The 20,829-nt window shown below is 38.2% G+C and overlaps 1 protein-coding gene across 2 annotated transcripts; it reads right to left on the bottom strand.

Moving 5' to 3' along the window:
• Positions 1-2,142: 2,142 nt before the first annotated feature.
• Positions 2,143-20,336, bottom strand: LOC126298681 (uroporphyrinogen decarboxylase). Of its 2 annotated transcripts, none has more exons than XM_049990116.1 (2): positions 19,627-20,336; positions 2,143-3,426 (listed from the first exon to the last, which is right to left on the bottom strand). In XM_049990116.1, exon 2 carries the CDS (start codon positions 3,403-3,405, stop codon positions 2,347-2,349), a length of 1,059 nt encoding a protein of 352 aa, XP_049846073.1. In that variant the 5' UTR covers positions 3,406-3,426; positions 19,627-20,336; the 3' UTR covers positions 2,143-2,346. The 2 variants fall into 2 exon arrangements, with proteins under 2 accessions (XP_049846073.1, XP_049846074.1); XM_049990117.1 differs by lacking the exon at positions 19,627-20,336 and adding an exon at positions 19,282-19,558.
• Between the last annotated feature and the right edge of the window lie 493 nt (positions 20,337-20,829).

Raw genomic sequence — 20,829 nt, 5'->3', positions numbered from 1 at the left:
CGCTTGTAATAAATATCTCTTTGAGTTTGAAATAATGAGTTGTAACAGGTAAGGATTACGTTTTATACGGTATTGTATTTATATCAGATAAAATAATTTTAGTTCATGGAGTTTATGGAGCAATTGTACGAATATATGATGATTGAAGTAGATTTGAAGATAATGCATTTATGACTCATCATTGAACAATTTTGTAAGTACTGTTTTTCAACATGTGCTGCTTTTGCTTGTTATGCTACATATGTTTTTTTTCCCAGTGTCTATGTTTTGTAGTCCTCCAGTGGAGATGGTTATTTAACTTTACCTGGTAGAGAATAAAGGGTGTATTTGTACAGCTGATGACGCAGAGATGCATTTCTTCAAAAACTTCTAAATGCATTACCAAAGGTGCAACTGGAAATGATCTGCTGAACAATTTCAGTTCATTTTCTAGACTGTGTGAGTCCTGATTCATTGTCTGAAAACTCTGTTGAAACTGCAATGAAACATGTCAGTAGGTAATTAAAACAATAGAGAAAAGTTACATTTCCTATACCAAGATACCTTCTAATAGGCATAGTTTGTCCATGAATACCTCAACTTGATTCCCATTGGAGCTACTGGAGGTAGCAGTTGTGTGCACATGAGGAGTGTGTGTGTGTGTGTGTGTGGTTTTTTTTCCCCCTTTGATGAAGAAGGCTTTGGCTGAAAGCTATTATGTGTGACAGTCTTTTCATTGAGCCTGTCTGCAACTCAACGGAAACCCTCACACACGATCTATTCTGTTCCTAATATTGTTGGTAATTCTAACCTGGAGTTTCCATTGTTCAAATGCATTACCTTTATAGCAAATGTTAATAATCATTAGAGCCTTCCCTTGAAGTGTCATGTTAGTTACTTAAATGACTCATATCAGACAGAAAGGATGTGTACAAATGGTGGTACAAGAGAAGAATGTGGTCCATCTCTTGGGTAACCAACAGCCTGTGCCAGCCCTGAGGGACACCAGTGCCATACAGAACAGAGTTGAAACAGGTTCTCCTAAACTCCATCCAAACAGGTCTCGAAAGACCAAATGCTACTGATCTACTGCCATGTCATCCTCAGTCGATAGGCGTCACTCATTGTGGATATGGAGGGCTGTGTGGTCACTCTCTCAGCCGTCATCAGTATTCATGACTGGAGCAGTTAACTAATGATCAAGCAGCTCCTCAATTGATTCTGCCCTAAGCAGACACAAAATATACATCCTTCATCTATCATCCTGCATCTGGTATACAAACAATATGAAATCATGAACAATTTGATTTATGACAATGATATGCAAATCAAAAATTTCTTGTGCAGTTTACAACTGAACAAACTGACTCAATAAACATGCAAAATATGAAGAACAAGTGTAATAATACTTACTTGGAAAAAGCAATACTTTAACATGGCAACTGACCACCTCCTTTATAAAATTTACTTGTCTTCATGGACAAGCTTCATGCTCAACAATAAAAAAAGTTGTTTGGTATGTCGATTTGTGTATGTTTTGTATCATTTTCATTACACTTTTCTCACATAATTCGAGACCTATTTACCTTACCTGAACTTCTAATTTGTAATATGACTTTTTTAAACCTCAAGTGGGTTCAACATTTTTCATAACATGAGCAGGAGCGTGGCGTACTTTGTACACATGTAAGGAATAGCTGCCTTTATGTTAGCAAGACAAAGATGTATGAGCAAAATCACAGTTTAATATTAGTTTCACTAAACAATGATAAAATAAACTTATTTAATATAAGCTAAATCACTATGTCATTAAACAATAATGAAATAAACTCTCATTATAGCACTCTGTTGTGATGGATAGGTATTTACCCCTCAGTAATGACCCATTCAGAGCATGAAACAGAATAGTTGCATCAGATCCCAGCCAACTGTTTATTTGATTACTAATCATCTCATACAGAACTGCTTCATTCTGGGATTGTGCTGCTAGCTCGTAATATGGGTCATTTTCTTGCATAGATAGTAAATTTTTTTCTCAGTAGTTTGCTGTGTATTTTGTATTACTGATCTTCACTTGTATGTATGACAACACAATTCACCACTGTGTTGGTTGAAGAGATAATGAAGGAAAAGGTATGGGCTCAAAGTTGTGAAACAACAATACAACGGTGCAAAACAATTTTATTTGTGGTGGGCACACTTTATACACAGCCGCACCTACTCAAGGGTTAAACTATTTTTTTGATTAATTTTGACCTCAGAGAAACGTTTCTGGTAAATTTATTTTAAGAAATGAACATTCAAAATACAAAACTGTATGATACAGTTTCACCTTAAAGTTCAATTATATTAAGTCCATGACAGTTCTTACTTCACATCATGTATCGCATCTATTAAAATCTTTACATGTGCTGGATCAACATCAGGATATATTCCATGCCCAAGATTTGCTATATATTTAGTCTTCCCAAACTTTTGTACCATTTCTGATGCCAGACTTTTCAGCTGTTCTGGAGGGGAATATAGAGCACACGGATCCAAATTCCCTTGGAGTGTTACAGTTCCCCCTGTTCTGTTTCTTGCCTCTGTGGGATCTACAGTCCAGTCGATACCTACCACATCATAACCACTTCCAGAAAGCTCCTCCAGAGCATAATGTGCACCTTTAGCAAAAATTGTCATTGGAATGTTGCCTACACCAACACTAGCACAGCCAGTTTTCACTCTTTTACAGATATCACGAATATAAGGAAGAGCAAATTTGCAGAACAGATCAGGACCTAGGTATTCAGCATTTGATTCAAAGAGTTGCAACAACTGAGCACCAGCAGCAGCCTGCATTATCATATAATCAACAACAGCATCAGTTAAGATAGTTAATAATTTCTTGCTGGCATCTGGATATTTATATAACCATGCTTTTGCCTTTGAAAGTGTCTTTGATCCACCACCTTCAATCATGTATGCCATCAAAGTCCAAGGGGCCCCAGAAAATCCGATAAGAGGAACTTTTCCTTCTAACTTGTGACGCGTCAGTGTGATTGCTTCTGCAACATAGCCAAGTTTCTCATTTACATTAACTGGCACTTCAAGTTTGGTAATGTCTTCGGGTTCAACCAGAGGTTCCAAAACGGGGCCCACACTAGGTTTCATTTCAACATGCGCTCCTAAAGCTTGAGGAATTACCAAGATATCAGAAAATATTATGCATGCATCAAGATCAAATCTCTGTATAGGTTGAATAGACACTTCTGCTGCTAGAGCTGGGGTTTGACACATCGTGAAAAAGTCATACTTTTGGCGAAGATCACGAAATTCTGGGAGATATCTGCCTGCCTGTCTCATTATCCATACTGGAATCTTGTCCACTTCCTCACCACGAGCTGCTCTTAAAAGCCTGTCATTCTTTAAAGCTGGAAAGCTCATTTTGATATTGGAAAGTCACACCTGAAAAAGATGATAATAAACATTACTTTTGAATACATTATGGGAGTGACAGTGATCAATGTGTTACAAATATTTACTATCAAAAACAGTCTTGATCACAACTTATTTATTATGGTGACCGGTTTTGACCATTACTGCGATCATCTTCAGGCCAATGAGTAGGGCTACTGTGATCATCTTCAGACCAATGAGTAAGAACCTCCTCCTGCTGGAGAATCAAGTAGTGATTCTCCAGCAGGAGGAGGTTCTTACTCATTGGTCTGAAGATGATCACAGTAGTGGTCAAAATGGGTCACCATAATAAATAAATTGTGATCAAGACTTTTTTTGATAGGAAATATTGCTTAAAAAAAACATTAATGCTTACTCTTCACTGCATACTGAATAAAAATTATTATTATTATTATTATTATTATTATGTTACAGGATTATAAGCAGAAAATAAGATCTCATGACTGGAGAGTCATAACTGCACAAGTCTCTCAATACCTAAATTTACACTTCTCTGTGTATTCCTCGACATTTCAGTTCTACTGATAGATTTATTCTTTATAATATGAAACAATAATTTTTAATCCAAATCATTAAAGCACAACTGTCATCAACATGGTTTGCATGTAATTGTGTTTTAGTATCCTACAGGATTTAACACAACCTTTGATTGTTCTTAGTTGCAAACTGTCTTACCAAAGTGACCTACAAGTTAATGTGGGCTTGACCATGCGACAACTTGACAAATTTTGTACACAGATTCTCTTTATACATTAAAAATTATTTGTTTGTGGTAAAAGTAACATCTCAACAGCAAGAGGAAAATTAGAAATGGAATATTAACTTAAACACAGTGAAGTCTGGATAAAAAACGAATCATAGACTTGGTAAGAAATAAATCAGAGTGAGACAGCATTGCCACTTGGCTGCATTCCAAAATACTGTTTATTCCACATATTTTAACCAAACCAACTCCAAAACTATTTTTATTGGATTTTGTGATTAATCTCATACTTTTTAGTCTCATCATTAAGAACTTAATTTTGTTACTACAGAATACAGGAATCAAGCAACAACTTCAAAAAATTATTCTTATTTTTCTTAAGCCTGTATGTATGTGTTTATGTATTTTTGTCTATTACACACATTTATATACCAGATTGATTTCTTTGTAAAACATTCATCCTTTAGTTAATGAGATTACTTGTATGCAATGAAGAAAAACTCTACTAGAAGCCTCTACTAACTCCAATAGTGTTACATGTAATAGCATTTACTAATTAATATGTTATTTGGAATATGTTATTTTATATACAACATAATAATCATTAATTTATTGTCCAGCATGAAGAATATGATGGTGTAAGTTCTGCAACTGCAGTTACTTACTTTAGTGTTTCACAAATAGTTTAGTACAATAAATCTTAATAATGCAGACCAAGTCATTTTACATTAATGGACATTTTATATCACTTAGGAAGTGATAAAAAAAAAATTTGTTGCAGCATTGTGTACCCGTGTTTGCGCTGAAGACAACCTTAATGTGCAGCAATGAATGTAATTTTTAATTAAATGGAATCAAATAACAGCACCAGCTGCTCTTTAATTTCTAATTAACACAACCAATTTTGGCCACCAAGGCCATTTTTCAATGGTTATGAATCAGTTGTTGTGTGTGGAGCTGTTATTTGACTCCAAATACAAATCACTGTTGCCCCTAATTTTAGGAAAACATCATGAAACATCATTAAATGCCCAAGCTTGTTTCCGCACCCACTTAGTGTTACCTATTTATTACTATTTATTGCAAATATCATAGGCTAATTAGAAATGCCACACGCAGTGTTAAGTACCACTTGCAAATCTATAGTTATGGGAAGAAAGCTCAATATTTACGCATGAGGAGTACATGATAGGGTAACACATTTGAATTGGTCCCACTCATTGGATTGTAAAATTCTGTATGAATGTGGATCTCACACATATTAGTGCCAGTATTTCAGCTGACTTCAGAATATGACATTCTGTTACAATGACAAAAGCCGACAGTGTTCTGAAATTTTTGTTACCCTTTTGAAGCAAAAGCTCTTCATTCCAATTAATCAACTTCTGTAGAATTAAGTCAGCCATTAACTGATTCAAAGTCTGCTTGAGGCATTTTAAAAACATGCTTGCTGAATATATTCTTCAAGAACCATACTAGCAACAGGGTAAACCTCAACTACCACTAAAATATCTGCCGCATGCAAAGGCTTAAAACATGAAAAAGCTAACTGGAGAATAAGAAATAATGAAAGAAAAATAGAGTGGATGACTAATAATGCAAATCCAAAGACGTATCACTATTTCTTCCTCACTCAATGTAGTGCCTATCACCAGTTGAAGTGTTCATCCCAATACTTTCCCAAGTTACAACATAAAGTATTACAGAAAAACTGCAGAAATTGTTCTTGCACAACAGTGACTTAATGTTTTTGTGTGACCATCCTTCTGATTGGAGGTTTGAGGGACTTCAGCCATTCATTTATGTAATGAAATGGGACACCTATAGCCATCCTTGTGATGTTATCTATTATATGGCTACCAGTTTCGGTGCTTCAGTACACAATCTTCAGGCCTTAACTGATGCTGAGGGGGTTAACTCCAATCAGGTATACTATTGAAGTTAACCCCCTCAGCATCAGTTAAGGCCTGAAGATGGTGTACTGAAGAACCAAAACTGGTAGCCATATAATAGATAGCATCATAAGGTTGGCTGTAGGTGTTCCATTTCTGACTTAATGTGTCCCATGCCTTTGATTATCTGGGAATATACTGCAATACAGAATCCACCAAAACATGAAGCTTACATTACTCCCAATACCGTACTCTCCATCAATCTGTACTCCTCCACCCCTCTCTCCCTGCACATTCCCTAGCAAAAAAACCAAGAATTTCAACGTTTTTGAAGTGTGAGATACAACACAAAAATAGCCATACATTGTTATAACTTCACACTGCTCAGTAATTTTAAACAAAACTTTGCTATGAGATCAATTTTCCTTCTTTTTAGCACCATCCTTTCTGATTACCGTAAGTAAAGCAAAGCTGTCATCAATCTGAAGAGTGGTTTAAACACCACAGTACTTTACTATGCATAGTCCTGTTTGTGGTGACACACCTTTGCCATTCATCGACCACTGATGAAATGACTGACTCAGCCAGTTATAGGGGAGACACACAGTTTAATTTGAATTCCAAATCACAGAGCACCTCCGCATTTTTTGTAACAACCATTGCCAGTGGTGAAAGACGTGAAAAATCTTAAGCCTGACCAGGGACCAAACCTCATGTCTCTGTATCCATGCAGTGAATGAGTGCTCTCCACATTTGTTTGTTAAAAAACACATTTTCACTTCTGACTTTCTGCCATTTCAGTTCTCTTTGCTACAACTGCCTGATTTCTCAAACTGACACTTGGCTGCTCAGTCCCATTCTTTTAATATTGACAAATAATCTTAATCTGGATGTATCACTGACCTCTCTCTTGTGTGATGTTCCAGTCAGACTTTAAAATGCCCCTTTTCATTTTATTGGCCATTGTTAATCAGAACCTTATTTCCCTAACTTTAGTTCACTGGTCACTGTTGTTATAAGTGTGTTTTTAAGCTGTATGTGGCAACTGGTACAAGGACCTTGCAAAGTATGACAGGAGAGAGAGAGAGAGAGAGAGAGAGAGAGAGAGAGAGAGAGATATGGGGAACTGGGTATAAAAGTCAGGACATGTGAGAAATAGAATGAAAAATTAAAGGAAAGAGTGAGGGCATCCTCCTCAAAGGCAAAGATGAAAGTGTGTGTGTCTAAACAATTTTCGTTAGGGCCTCTCTGAACACACTGGATGAAATCAAACAAACCAAAACCACAAAATGAAACTAAGTAAGGAGGATAGCTGGCTGCCATAAATAAGAACACCAAGAGGTGGAAAGGTAGTGGAAAAGGGAACTAATATGGACGACAAGGAAAGAGAAGTTAGGGGAAGGTAAAGCAGTCCAGAAAAGAAGAAAGGCTGCAGTAGAGCTTTATGACTTATGCACACCGCATGCATACCCACGAAAGAGCTGTAAGCCCCCTGGAGATGATACAAATGGTGATTCTTGTTTTGCACTCACACTGCTCTAGCTTCCAAGACAGTACAGGGAGTAATCAACTCACTGATGACCCTGAAGATCTTTTGGGTCAAGTATGGTTCCGAAAGAACACACAGTAACCTCAAGGAGCTGGAGAATGATCACCGATGAAGAGCAACAGAGATTACAGAACAAGAGGAAATATTAAAGTTCCGGCAGGTAACAGTAATATTCATTGCAGTTCCACTGGATCATCTTATTGAGGGTATTCTGGTTAGAGGTTAAGGGGACGGAGAGAGAGGTCACACCCCAGTATAACTGTCTGTCACCAATGGGGGTAGAAAACTGTTAGTAAACAATGGTTAAGTGTCTGACAGCATGGGGGTATTTGGTGCCTCTTGGTTCACTGGAACTTCCTTCTCCCAAGATTTCTTCTCCTTCTTCTCTTACACAACATTTGGTAGTAAAGATACGCATAAGGGCATGTCCAACGTGTATATGAATGGAAGATGAGCAGGCAGCCCTGGGACCCACAGTCCATGGCTCCTTCAGCTACAGGAGGGTATTAGGTCTTTGGTCTGAGGAAAGTCCCCCAGTGAGAGGGTTGCTGAATGGAGCTCCGTCACCAACAATTACCAGGGAATAATGATGTTCCTCTACTTGGGTGTGGAGAGTAGTTCCCTAAGATGGTGCCTCAGGAATCATGATATTACTTACCTTCCTTCTCTCTATCTTTTGGCACTATCGCACCTCATAGTCAAGTTTATTTTTGTGATTACCAAATGTCAATGTCGAGGTAATAAATATACCAGTTACTGCAGACAACCTGGCCACAATAATGGTATACTTCTTTTTTTTTCCAAGTTTCAAAATACGACAGGCAATTTTTGGCCTTCAGTTCCTGGATTTTGCTTGCCTTGAGTTGGCTAGCAGACTTTAGGGATGGGGGATAGTCGTCATTTCCACAACTGAAACAGACCCACAAACAACATAGATGTGGTACATTTCTGTGAAGTGGCCATAAATCAGCTTGTATGTACACCAAGAAGATGTAAGTCTGAAGTGGTGAATTTTCAGACACCGCATTGAGGGTGGGTAATACGGCTTCACATCACAGAGATAACGCATGATTTTGACTTTTTCATGGAAGTGAATCTCTCTTAAATGCAAGGATGTGTGAATCATTGTGAATCTTATCTGTCGAGCCTTGATGCACCTAACACATACAGTGGATCCCTCACCTCTCCAAGTGCAGAGCCAGTTCCAGATGAAATAGCAATTCCTGTAGCATCTTGTGGTTCTTATAGTGTGTAATGGCAACAGGTAAATCACCAAACATTTACAAGAAAGTAACACCTGGAAATAGGTAGGGTTTTCCATCTTAACTAAGATGGAACCATTTTGTAATTTGATACAGGAAGAGAGTTTTCTACACTTTTCAATATTCTTCACAAAAACACTGGTTTAATAGAGAAAAACAGTCCTATAGCTGTTCAGGTGCACAAGAAGAATTAAGGGAAATAACCGTCTGCACGTACCTTGGTTCCACCATGGGGGGACAGTGGAACCAAGGATGGAAAGTTCGTAGCATCACAATGATCTGCACTGAATTACAGTCTATCTGAAGAGACCACTGGGGTCATACAGCCACCAGTTGATAACTTTGATCAATTCATGATGCCACCTACTCCAAACAAGGGCTCTCTCCATGGGCACCACCCACCGTAGCCAAAGTCCATCTCACATGATGCCCACTGCCTGAAGTCCTAGTGTTCCAAATGGGCAGCCCCAGGGAAGTGACAGTTCAGACAATTGTGTGATCCCTGTATGCTCCCCCCTCCCACCCCCCCACCCCCCCCCCCCCCACACACACACACTTGCACTATTTGTAAATTTGTAGAAGTCAAACCCAGATGAGGGTACTGAAAATAAGTTAAATGAAATATGTGGTGTAAAATAAGGGAAGAAAGAGGGAGAAACAAGAATCAATGTCCGACGAGAAAACTCTTTTGTCAGTAGGGAACCTTTTCTAGAGAATAAGTCAGAGAAAAAATATAGCCAGAAAGTAACATTGCATGCAGCACAGGAAAGAAAGAAGTGCTGCAATGGCTTGGACATCCATTTTCACCATGCAAGTACTCACACAAGGGTTGTTAGCCTCATGCAAGGGTTAAAAATTTGTTCTGCAATTACAATTCAGATTTCAAAAGAAGTTACAAAATTATTTCCATGTCAGTCTGAAAGCATTCTGCCAACATTTTTTAATTTTTATTTCTTTTTTTTTTTTCCTTATGCTTATACTTGATTACAGACATTCACAGCTCCATATGAAATTAAGATGGTTTCGAGACACAGCTTTCTTTCTCATTGGTAGTTTCAGTTTGTGGTACCTTAATAACTGAAACTTCCTGGCAGATTAAAACTGTTTGCTGGACTGAGACTCGAACTCGGGACCTTTGCCTTTTGCGAGCAAGTGCTCTACCATCTGAGCTACCCAAGCATGACTCCGACCCGTCCCCACAGCTTCAATTCTGCCAGTACCTCTTCTCCTACCTTCCAAACTTCACAGAAGCTCTCCTGTGAACCTTGCAGAACTAGCACTCCTGGAAGAAAGGATATTGTGGAGACATGGCTTAGCCACAGCCTGGGGGATGTTTCCAGAATGAGATTTTCACTCTGCAGCGGAGTGCCAATGATGTTAAATGACAACTAACACTGCTTATATCTGGTCAGGTTTTGAGAAGATTGTTGTTGCAAACAGGAACAGTAACAGTCAAATAAATCTCTAGTCACAAATCAACACCACTAGATTTTTCCCAAGTAAAAAAAGTCTGAAATACCATAATTACAGAATTTAAAAATAACACAGTTCAAAACAATTGTCTTAGTAAAAAAAGACAATGTTGGAATTTGTAATGGCAACTCTCAAGATAAAATATAAAAACCACCGCTGAACTGACAAATTCAGCTACTCACAATTGCAATACCCAGTCCTGGCCATGTCCACAAAGACAGGATATATTTGGGGTAATTACATTGAAATCAACTAGTGAAAGAGATTTATCGTTGTACTCACAGCTCACACCTATATAAGAATCTTTTGTACACTATGCTGAATATTTTCTGAAATATGTGGGAACAAAGTTTGATAATTTTTTTACAGGTGAGGCATTAATTTGCAAAGCATTGCTTTCATACAACCAACTCTCTTCTAGAAATATCGCTTTAAAATCAAAAGAACACTGAAACATAAAATGTTTATTTGCTTCCAGTTTTTTTGCAGCTTTACTCTGCAAACTATACTAAAGTGGAAGAAAAAGCATGTTTTATAGTATAGTGGTCTTTATTGGTTGATCAAGATTTTTTCCCAGAAATTCAGGAAGACTGGTACTACCATATGTTGCTGTGGTAATTTTCGTTGTTCCATGCTTTGTTTTGTGTAGAAAGCTATTGGCTGCTGTCATAACTAGACCCTACAGCAAAACATTAGTGTCTTGTGCTCCACATTTCTCTAGGTTTTCCCTGCCAGATGCTTTTTAAGTAGCTCAAATAAATGAAAAGCACTAGGGTCAAAGCCTAAACTGAAACAAGATGAGGCATTGGCTCTCAGTGTACAGAAGTCAGTATCATTCTAGTAATAGACACCCAATGGAGATAAATATTTATGGTCTCACTCCTGTAGATTTGTTTAAACTCTGACAAAAATTGGTACATTCACTATCATCATATCAGTTTAGAAGATTGTCAGATATTTTCTTGCCAGTGCATTTCTTATAAAAAAAAAAGTCGACCGAAGCGTCCGATCCCACCCATCGGCTTTGACCCGTGACATAAGGCTGTTGTGGTGTGAGACGTCACGACGGCGCGGAATTTAGTTTGTGAGAGTGGCGTGTTTGTAGGTGTCGTTTTGATGTGATCAGTGGTGCTCTCTGGTGGTGTGTTAGGTGATATTTTTGGTTTAGTTTGCAAGTGTGGCATCGTGTGTGAATTTTGGTAAATTGCTTTTTTATGTCTTTGGTAGGTATGGATATGACTGACAGGGTCAACAGTTTTCGGTTATGATGGGGGACAGTGCATTGTCTCTAATAAAATTTCTTCAATTTTTAGATGAAGTCGTGAAGTGTTCAGTATGTCGTGAAGAAATGAGGCTAACTTAAAGTTCCAGCGTCTTGGACCAGGGACGGCTGTATGGGGAGATGTCGTAAGGATAAGAGGTCAAGGGATGTGTTCGATCCCAATGTGTGGCTGTGAATGTTGGTATTGGACCGGGAGATGTTTTTGAGCTATATAGGTCAAGGGAAGTGTCCGATTCCAGATGATATTGTGTTTAGTGGTATTTGGGAAGTTTTGTGATGTCTGTTTTTTTCGTCATTTTGAGTGGTTTTGTATGGGGGTGGTGTCTAAATTTGTTTTAATCTGCCAGGAAGTTTCGTATCAGCGCACACTCCGCTGCAGAGTGAAAATCTCATTCTGGAAACATCCCCAAGGCTGTGGCTAAGCCATGTCTCCGCAATATCCTTTCTTTCTGGAGTGCTAGTTCTGCAAGTTTCGCAGGAGAGCTTCTGTAAAGTTTGGAAGGTAGGAGACGAGGTACTGGCAGAAGTAAAGCTGTGAGTACCGGGTGTGAGTCGTGCTTCGGTAGCTCAGTTGGTAGAGCACTTGCCCGCGAAAGGCGAAGGTCCCGAGTTCGAGTCTCGGTCGGGCACACAGTTTTAATCTGCCAGGAAGTTTCGTATCAGCGCACACTCCGCTGCAGAGTGAAAATCTCATTCTGTTTATATTTAGTTTGTCCCCACCCAAAAACCCCCTATTTCCCGTGCTTGTCCCGTTAGTGTCATTAGGCTTTTCGTGGAATGTGTGTGTGTGTGTGTGTGTGTGTGTGTGTGTGTGTGTGTGTGTGTGTGTGTGTGTGTGTGTGTGTGTGTGTGTGCGCGTGCGTGTGTGCGTATGTGTGTGTGTTTTTGGTTTTTCAATGTATTTTTGTATTGTGGTCATTTTTACATAATGACGTCATAGGCGCCATATTGGAGTTGTAGTGTACGGTCGTTTCCGCCATATTTGTGATGTCATGGGTGAAAGCAGACGGGTGGAATCGGACGCTTCTGTATTTCCGATTATATATCATTTCTACTGATGCAGCAAACCTTCACACTTTGTGCTCATTCACTACTGCATTTAACAACAATATTCTAACACTCACGTACAGCCATCATTGTAAGGCAGGCTGAAATGGGACTCATCTCAAAATACATGTGCCAATTAGCACGGCAGCAACAGTATTAAGTGTGTCCACTGCAGACTGATGCCTAGTAGGAGATGTTAATAGCCACCTGACACCAACGAACAAGAGTTAAGTAGCTTCAACATTTACTGTCACTGACAACTAAATTTACTGGCAGGATAAATAACCAAGTAAGGATGAACATTCATAATAACTTTAGAAAAGGTAAAAGATGGAGGATATATAAATCATAAATCTATATAAGAACCTGTAACCATAATGATTCTCTATGTTGTTATAATAATCAATTTTACTTTTTATGATTTGAAAAATACAGAATCAACAATAGTAGGTACTAGTAACTGTTTGTTTGTTTAGTCAAATATTAACAGTGCAAATAATGAGCAGGAGTGAACACATATTGTAATTAAAGAAAACACATTGTAATTGTCAACATACACCATGACGATTCCAGGGCCAAATGTATTGGTCTTGACAATATTGGTGGTGGGCGTGACAAGACATCCTGTAAAATGTTACTGAACATCATTCTGATAACTACCTATAACAGATAGTTCAGAACACCCATCATGATGGAAATATGTTAGATCTAATGGTAACAAACGGACCCGACCTGTTCACACAGTCAAAACTCTCTCTAAATCTACAAATGCTGGAAATGTAAATTTGTCTTTCTTCAACACCTCTTTGAAGATAAGTTGGAGAGTCAGTATTACCTCGCATGCACCTACCTTTCTCCAAAACCCAAACTTACCTTCCCCAAGATCAGCCTCCACTACCTTTTCCATTCACCTGTAACTAATTTGTCCAAATATTCTGCAACCATGACTTGCACCTGCCTTCTTTGGAATTATTACATTCTTTTTGAAGTCTGTTTCATCTGTCTTGTATATCCCACACACCAGGTGGAATAATTTTGTCATGGCAAGCTCTCCCAAGGATATCAGTAATTCTGAGGGAATGTCACCTACATCACAGACCTTGTTTCAATTAGGTATTTCTATGTTCTGTCAAATTCTTCTCATAGTACCATATCTCCTACCTCATCTTCACTTTCTTCCTCTTCTCTTTCTACATTATCCTAAAGTTTGTTCCCCTGATATAGACCCTCTATATATTCAATCCACCTTTCAGCCTTTCCTTCTTTGCTTAGTACTGTCTCACCATCTGAACTCTTCATATTCACACAGTTGCTTCAATTTCCCCTAAAGTTCTCTCTCCTTGTCCCAATTTAAGCATACTTATACAGCCTTATATTTGTCCTTTAGCCTAGTCCTGCTTAGACATTTTGTACTTTCTGTCACTCTCATTTTTTGATCATCTGCACTGTCTTTCATTTACTTTATTTCTATATTCTGTTCCTCTTGTCAATTAAATTCAATGCCTTCTGAGTTATCCTGGTATTTCTACTACACATTCTTTTGTTGCCTGTGTGATTCCTTTGCTGCATTTCTTATTTCATTTCTCAAAGCTATCCATTTGTCTTTTATTGTATGCCTTTACCATTGCCATCCAATGTTGCCTAACACTTTCTCTGAAACTTCAATTTAACCAAGTCTCCTGAATTTCCTACATTTTCCCAGGTTCTTCAGTTTTGGTCTGCAATTCATAACCAATAAATTACGGTAAAGCCCACATCTGCCTCTGGAAATGTCTTACAGTTTAAAATCTCTTTTTGAAATCTCTGTCTTACCCTTACATAATCAATCTGAAAGCTTCCCACATCCCCAGGTCTCTTCCACGTTAACACCCGTCTTTCATGATTCTAAAATCAAGTGTTAATGGCAATTTAATTATGCTAGGGAAAATTCTAGTAGGCAGCTTCCTCTCATTTCTTTTTTCCCAGTCCATGTTATCGTCCTATTTTTCCTTCTGTTTCTTTTCCTACTGTCGAACTCCAGTCACCCATCACAAATTTTTATATCCCTTAACTATTTGAATGTTGTTGTTGTTGTCTTCAGTCCTTAGACTGGTTTGATGCAGCTCTCCATGCTACTCTATCCTGTGCAAGCTGCTTCATCTCCCAGTACCTACTGCAACCTACATCCTTCTGAATCTGCTTAGTGTATTCATCTCTGTCTCCCTCTACGATTTTTACCCTCCACACTGCCCTCCAATACCAAATTGGTGATCCCTTGATGCCTTAGAACATGTCCTACCAACCGATCCCTTCTTCTGGTCAAGTTGTGCCACAAACTTCTCTTCTCCCCAACCCTATTCAATACTTCCTCATTAGTTAAGTGATCTACCCATCTAATCTTCAGCATTCTTCTGTAGCACTACATTCTTGTCCAAACTATTTATCGTCCATGTTTCACTTCCATACATGGCTACACTCCATACAAATACTTCCACAAAAGACTTCCTGACACTTAAATCTATACTTGATGTTATCAAATTTCTCTTCTTCAGAAACGCTTTCCTTGCCATTGCCAGTTTACATTTTATATCCTCTCTACTTCGACCAGCATCAGTTATTTTGCTCCCCAAATAGCAAAACTCCTTTACTACTTTAAGTGTCTCATTTCCTAATCTAATTCCCTCAGCATCACCCGACTTAATTCCACTACATTCCATTATCTTCGTTTTGCTTTTTTTGATGTTCATCTTATATACACCTCTCAAGACACTGTCCATTCCATTGAACTGCTCTTCCAAGTCCTTTGCTGTCTCTGACAGAATTACAATGGATTTTAATACCTACTCCGAATTTTTATTTTGTGTCCTTTACTGCTTGCTCAATATACGCATTGAATAACATCGGGGAGAGGCTACAACCCTGTCTCACTCCCTTCCCAACCACTGCTTCTCTTTCATGTCCCTCGACCCTTATAACTGCCACCTGGTTTCTGTACAATTTGCAAATAGCCTTTCGCTCCCTGTATTTTACCCCTGCCACCCTTAGAATCTGAAAGAGAGTATTCCAGTCAACATTGTCAAAAGCTTTCTCTAAGTCTACAAATACAAGAAATGTAGGTTTGCCTTTCCTTAATCTTTTTTCTAAGATAAGTCGTAAGGTCAGTATTGCCTCATGTGTTCCAGTATTTCTACGGAATCCAAGCTGATCTTCCCCGAGGTTGCCTTCTACTAGTTTTTCCATTCGTTTGTAAAGAATTCGCATTAGTATTTTGCAGCTGTGGCTTATTAAACTGATAGTTCGGTAATTTTCACATCTGTAAACACCTGCTTTCTTTGGGATTGAAATTATCATATTCTTCTTGAAGTCTGAGGGTATTTCGCCTGTTTCATACGTCTTGCTCACCAGATGGTAGAGTTTTGTCAGGACTGGATCTCCCAAGGCCATCAGCAGTTCTAATGGAATGTTGTCTACTCCGGGGGCCTTGTTTCGACTCAGGTCTTTCAGTGCTCTGTCAAACTCATCACGCAGTATCGAATCTCCCATTTCATCTTCATCTACACCCTCTTCCATTTCCATAACATTGTCCTCAAGTACATCGCCCTTGTATAGACCCTCTATATACTCCTTCCACCTTTCTGCTTTCCCTTCTTTGCTTAGAACTGGGTTTCCATCTGAGCTCTTGATGTTCATACAAGCGGTTCTCTTATCTCCAAAGGCTCTTTAATTTTCCTGTAGGCAGTATCTATCCTACCCCTAGTGAGATAAGCCTCTACATCCTTACATTTGTCCTCTAGCCATTCCTGATTAGCCATTTTGCATTTCCTGTCGATCTCATTTTTGAGACGCTTGTATTCCTTTTTGCCTGCTTCATTTATTGCATTTTTATATTTTCTCCTTTCATCAATTAAGTTCAATATTTTTTCTGTTACCCAAGGATTTCTACTAGCCCTCATCTTTTTACCTACTTGATCCTCTGCTGCCTTCACTACTTCATCCCTCAAAGCTACCCATTCTTCTTCTACTGTATTTCTTTCCCCCATTCCTGTCAATTGTTCCCTTATGCTCTCCCTGAAACTGTATTTGAATACTATCATTTATCTCATCACACCTTCTGTCAATCTCACTGGTTGGCATACAAACTTGTACCATTGTGGTGGATATTGGTTTCATGTCTATCTTGGTTATAACAATGAGACTGTTCATAGCAGCATATGCACATTAATATTTTCTTGTTATTTTTAGGCCTACTCCTGCATTAGCCCTGTCTGATTTTGCATTGATAAGCAGAAGTCCTGTTTTTTTTTTTACTAATTCCCAATATAACTTCAATGTATCTATTTCCCTTTTTCACTTCTCTAACATTCCACACTCTGCCCCATAGAATGCTTTCTTTTTCCCGATGACATCCTACTAGGTAGTTACCGCTCTACAATCTGAGTGGGGAGCTATTTTACCTACAGAATATTTTACCCAATACGGTATCATCACTAAACAATATAGAAGAACTGCAGGCCCTTAAGAGAAATAAAAGCTGTAGTTCAAATTGTTTTTCAGCTGTTCACAGTAACAGCACAATAAAAATGTGTTTGTTTAGATTACAAAGGAAGATCAGTTTCTAATCCAGACTGTTGTCCCCAAAACTACTGAAAAGACTGCTGCTTCTGTTCAAAAATTACTGGTTAGTCTGGTATCTCCACAGATACCCCTTCATAGTGGTTGTTATATGTATTGTTGAGGAATGCAAGCCACCCCATCTTGATATGGTCCACAATTCATGGGGGTGAGTTCACTGCAGCACAAAGATCATTTTACTGGAAAAAAAAAAAAAAAAAAAAAAAAAAAAAAAAAAAAAAAAAAAAAAAACAACAACAACTTACTGACATCAACTTTTGTTTGGGAATAAACTACCATACAGCAATTAAGCCACTTTTCATGTACATCCACCTAGGAGTACTATTCCAGCAAGAAATGCATGGTAAACTTCAGCAGAGTTTAAAACAATATGAAAGTTCTAGGAGACTGACACATTGACTTCTGCAACGTTAGACCATGCAATTTGTTACAGGATTATTCACAATCAAAAATGGTTGGGCTTTGGGTCATGGTAAAATATATAGCTTTAATCTCTGAAGAAACAGCACTACAACAAAGAATCCAGTACAGAGGGACAGCTGCATTCTGGTGCCTACTTTACCCTTGTTTGCATTTCTTGAGTGCCATTACTGTAGTTTAGATGTATTATCAAGAATAAACAATGTGAACGATCTGGTGCTTCTGCTTAGACACTAAGCTTTGAATGGTGACAATTGAAAATGTAATTCAAACAGATTGGAATTAAAGTGTTAAATTAAGCCTTCAATACCACAATGCATACTCTCAATCAAACTGTCACCTTCACCAAACCTAGACACTCTGCTACGCTACAGATCGGTATATTGCCAAAATTAAGATTTCATATTCACATCTGTCGGCTTCATCAACCCACACCCACACTTGTCACCTTTCGACGTGACCTAGATGTTAGGCTACACTACAGACCAGTTTGTTACCACAACCCACATTCAAAAAATATATATATGCAGAACAAATATACTGTGTGTGGTGTTCTCAACAACAGAAGAGTGTAAACCTGAAGGAGATAGGAAGAAGCAAGGGGAAATAGCATGCAACTATGCCAATGTAAAGCAGCATTTGCTGATGCAGAATGAAAAATGAAGAAACAGCAAGAGAGCTGCTTAATGCACAATCTTTTATTGTGCACACAAGGTTGGTTTCTGAACAGTTAATGTTCCATCATCTGGTGTAAAAAATAAAAGCTATCAACTGATGTCATCCTCACCCCATTGTTGTCATGGAACCAAAAGGGATGAGGATGACCTCAACTGATTTAATTTTTTATGTAGATGATGGAACATTAACTTTTCCGAAACCAGTCATGTGTACACAACAAAAGACTGTGGATTAAGCACCTGTCCTGCAGTTCCATCATTTTTCAAAATGGACTTATTCAGTTGTGGCTGCCCCATAAAAACAATTCTTTGAGGCAGAATGAGTTACCAGTAACAGTGCAATCTTGTGCAGTCTTTCATAGGAAACTAGGCATCCAATTACCTGGGGTAATAGAGCAAAGTCATTAAATACAAAGTAGGTGAACTGTAGATAGCATTCTCTTAATTCTCCCAAAATCACAACTTTACTGCCATATGAAAAATCAAAATCAGTTTAGATACTAAAAAGGCACGATGCCGAGAAGCAGGGTAACAACCATGAGCTATTTATAAAATGTCATTATGTCAAAAATCTTGGAAATAGTATAGACTGTAATTGAAGAATTGTAGTAATGGACTAGAAATAAACTATAATGGGCATTTTTGTAATAGTACAGTGAACGCAACTACCATGCAATTGTCTTAGTACAAGAGTAAACCCATAAGAAAAGACATTCGTAAATAACATAATTTTACTTACATAACACGTACCAGTATCTTTAAGTAGAAGAAATCAGTAACATCAAAATAACATACAATTCGTCTGTGATCAGTAAGTATCCACTAACACCATATACATATTTGTACTTCGATGTCCGCACATCGAGTTTACAGAATTGTCACTCTAATAAGTTCATGACAGGACAATTAAGTAATATCTAATGATACCAGTGTTGACAGCAAAAAGTCTATAGGATTTCAGCACAATTTATCAAACAGAAATTTATTCATTGAAATCCTCGACGCCGTTTGAAGCTTTATTTTACAGAAACAGTTCTGCGCTATCAGAAAAAATAACTAAGTACTGTTGTTAACTGAGCAGGAACTATACAAGCACGTCTTAGAACATACGGAAAGTTCGTACTACTGATGCTACATCATCACAAACAACAAAAACATAACCTCAACAAAAACATAACCTCTTACGCGGAGCATCAATCCTCGTTTAGACACAGCAAAAAGCTTAAGAAACTATGTATGCAAATTTCGGCGACACGTGAGTATTTAGTTTACCTGTTCGTTCACAATAGGCACCAAATTCTTGAAATTCGGTAGTAGATGATATTTCAGCTGTTAGCAAACAAAGCACATTTGACCTAGCGGGAAAATATTCACATGATGACTACACACAAAACAATAAAAACATAGGGGGGAAAGATAACAGCGCGATATTATTCCGCTTAAAATACCTCCCAGCCGTCATGATCAATACATTTATTTTATGTAAACAACACTAATATGGACTCTGACGTACTGAACAACAGAGATATAAATTAAATATGAACAGCAACCAAGTGGCAATGACGTTTGTGATGATGGTGGAGGGGAAGTAGGGATGTTTTGACATCGAAAGGAATTGTGATAAACGCCACGTGTTTTAGTACGAAGGACAAACTAAGTCCGATTGAGAAATACAACTTGGGAAAAGCTTGCGAAAAGCGAGCAGTGAAGTAGAACATCAACAGACCTTCACAGGACTACAATAATATTTAAAAAACTAATTATTTAAAAATGAGATCTGGACGAACACAGTGCGGTTAGGCAGTGTCCACATAAGGGGGCAAACATTGGCGCTCACACTTTTGGACTGATGTGTGGGTCGATGAAATAGCATTGGAACCAACATTAGCCGCAATTTTGGAACAGTGCCGTTGCTTGTCGGTATTTCGACCGAATATCGCAGGGTGTTGTAGCCAATACCGGTAAGCTGACTCACACTCGCGCAACCGTTGTCTGCTTTGGCTATTTTTCGAAATTCGAGTTTGTTTGTCGCTTGTACTTCCTGGTTGGATATTTGAAAACAGTGTCGCGGAACTGTGGAAACTCACAAGTTCTTAGGTTTTTGGAATTTTATCAGCAAGAAACACATTCGTGGAATCCTACAATGAAGAACCACAATAACAGCAATGTTGTCGTGGATACACTGCAAACAAAAAGCTACAGAATTGCTCAGCCCCTTTCGGGAATCATACATGTTCATAAATACATACACATATCTAAAAACATAGATTGATTATTGGTGAAAATATTTCTAAAAATGTTCTGTAACTGTGCTGTGTTTTGTGTACGTTGATGTATTTGTTAACTTTCCAATAAAGCTTGTTTCATCCAAGTTCTTACCATACCGCTGAAGCCATCTGATATTCCGAGAATTTTGTGACGATGGAGAATCCTGAAAAAGTCTTGCATTTTACTTCAATATTTCCTAAACGTCAG

This window comes from Schistocerca gregaria, chromosome X (assembly GCF_023897955.1).
Source record: "Schistocerca gregaria isolate iqSchGreg1 chromosome X, iqSchGreg1.2, whole genome shotgun sequence".
Lineage (NCBI taxonomy): Eukaryota > Metazoa > Arthropoda > Insecta > Orthoptera > Acrididae > Schistocerca > Schistocerca gregaria.
The sequence above is the reverse complement of the archived record's forward strand: the minus strand, read 5'-3'. Positions and strand labels throughout refer to the sequence as shown.

Excerpts from the sequence above, each read along its gene's own strand:
- LOC126298681 (XM_049990116.1), bottom strand. The coding sequence starts at position 3,405 with ATGAGCTTTCCAGCTTTAAAGAATGACAGGCTTTTAAGAGCAGCTCGT.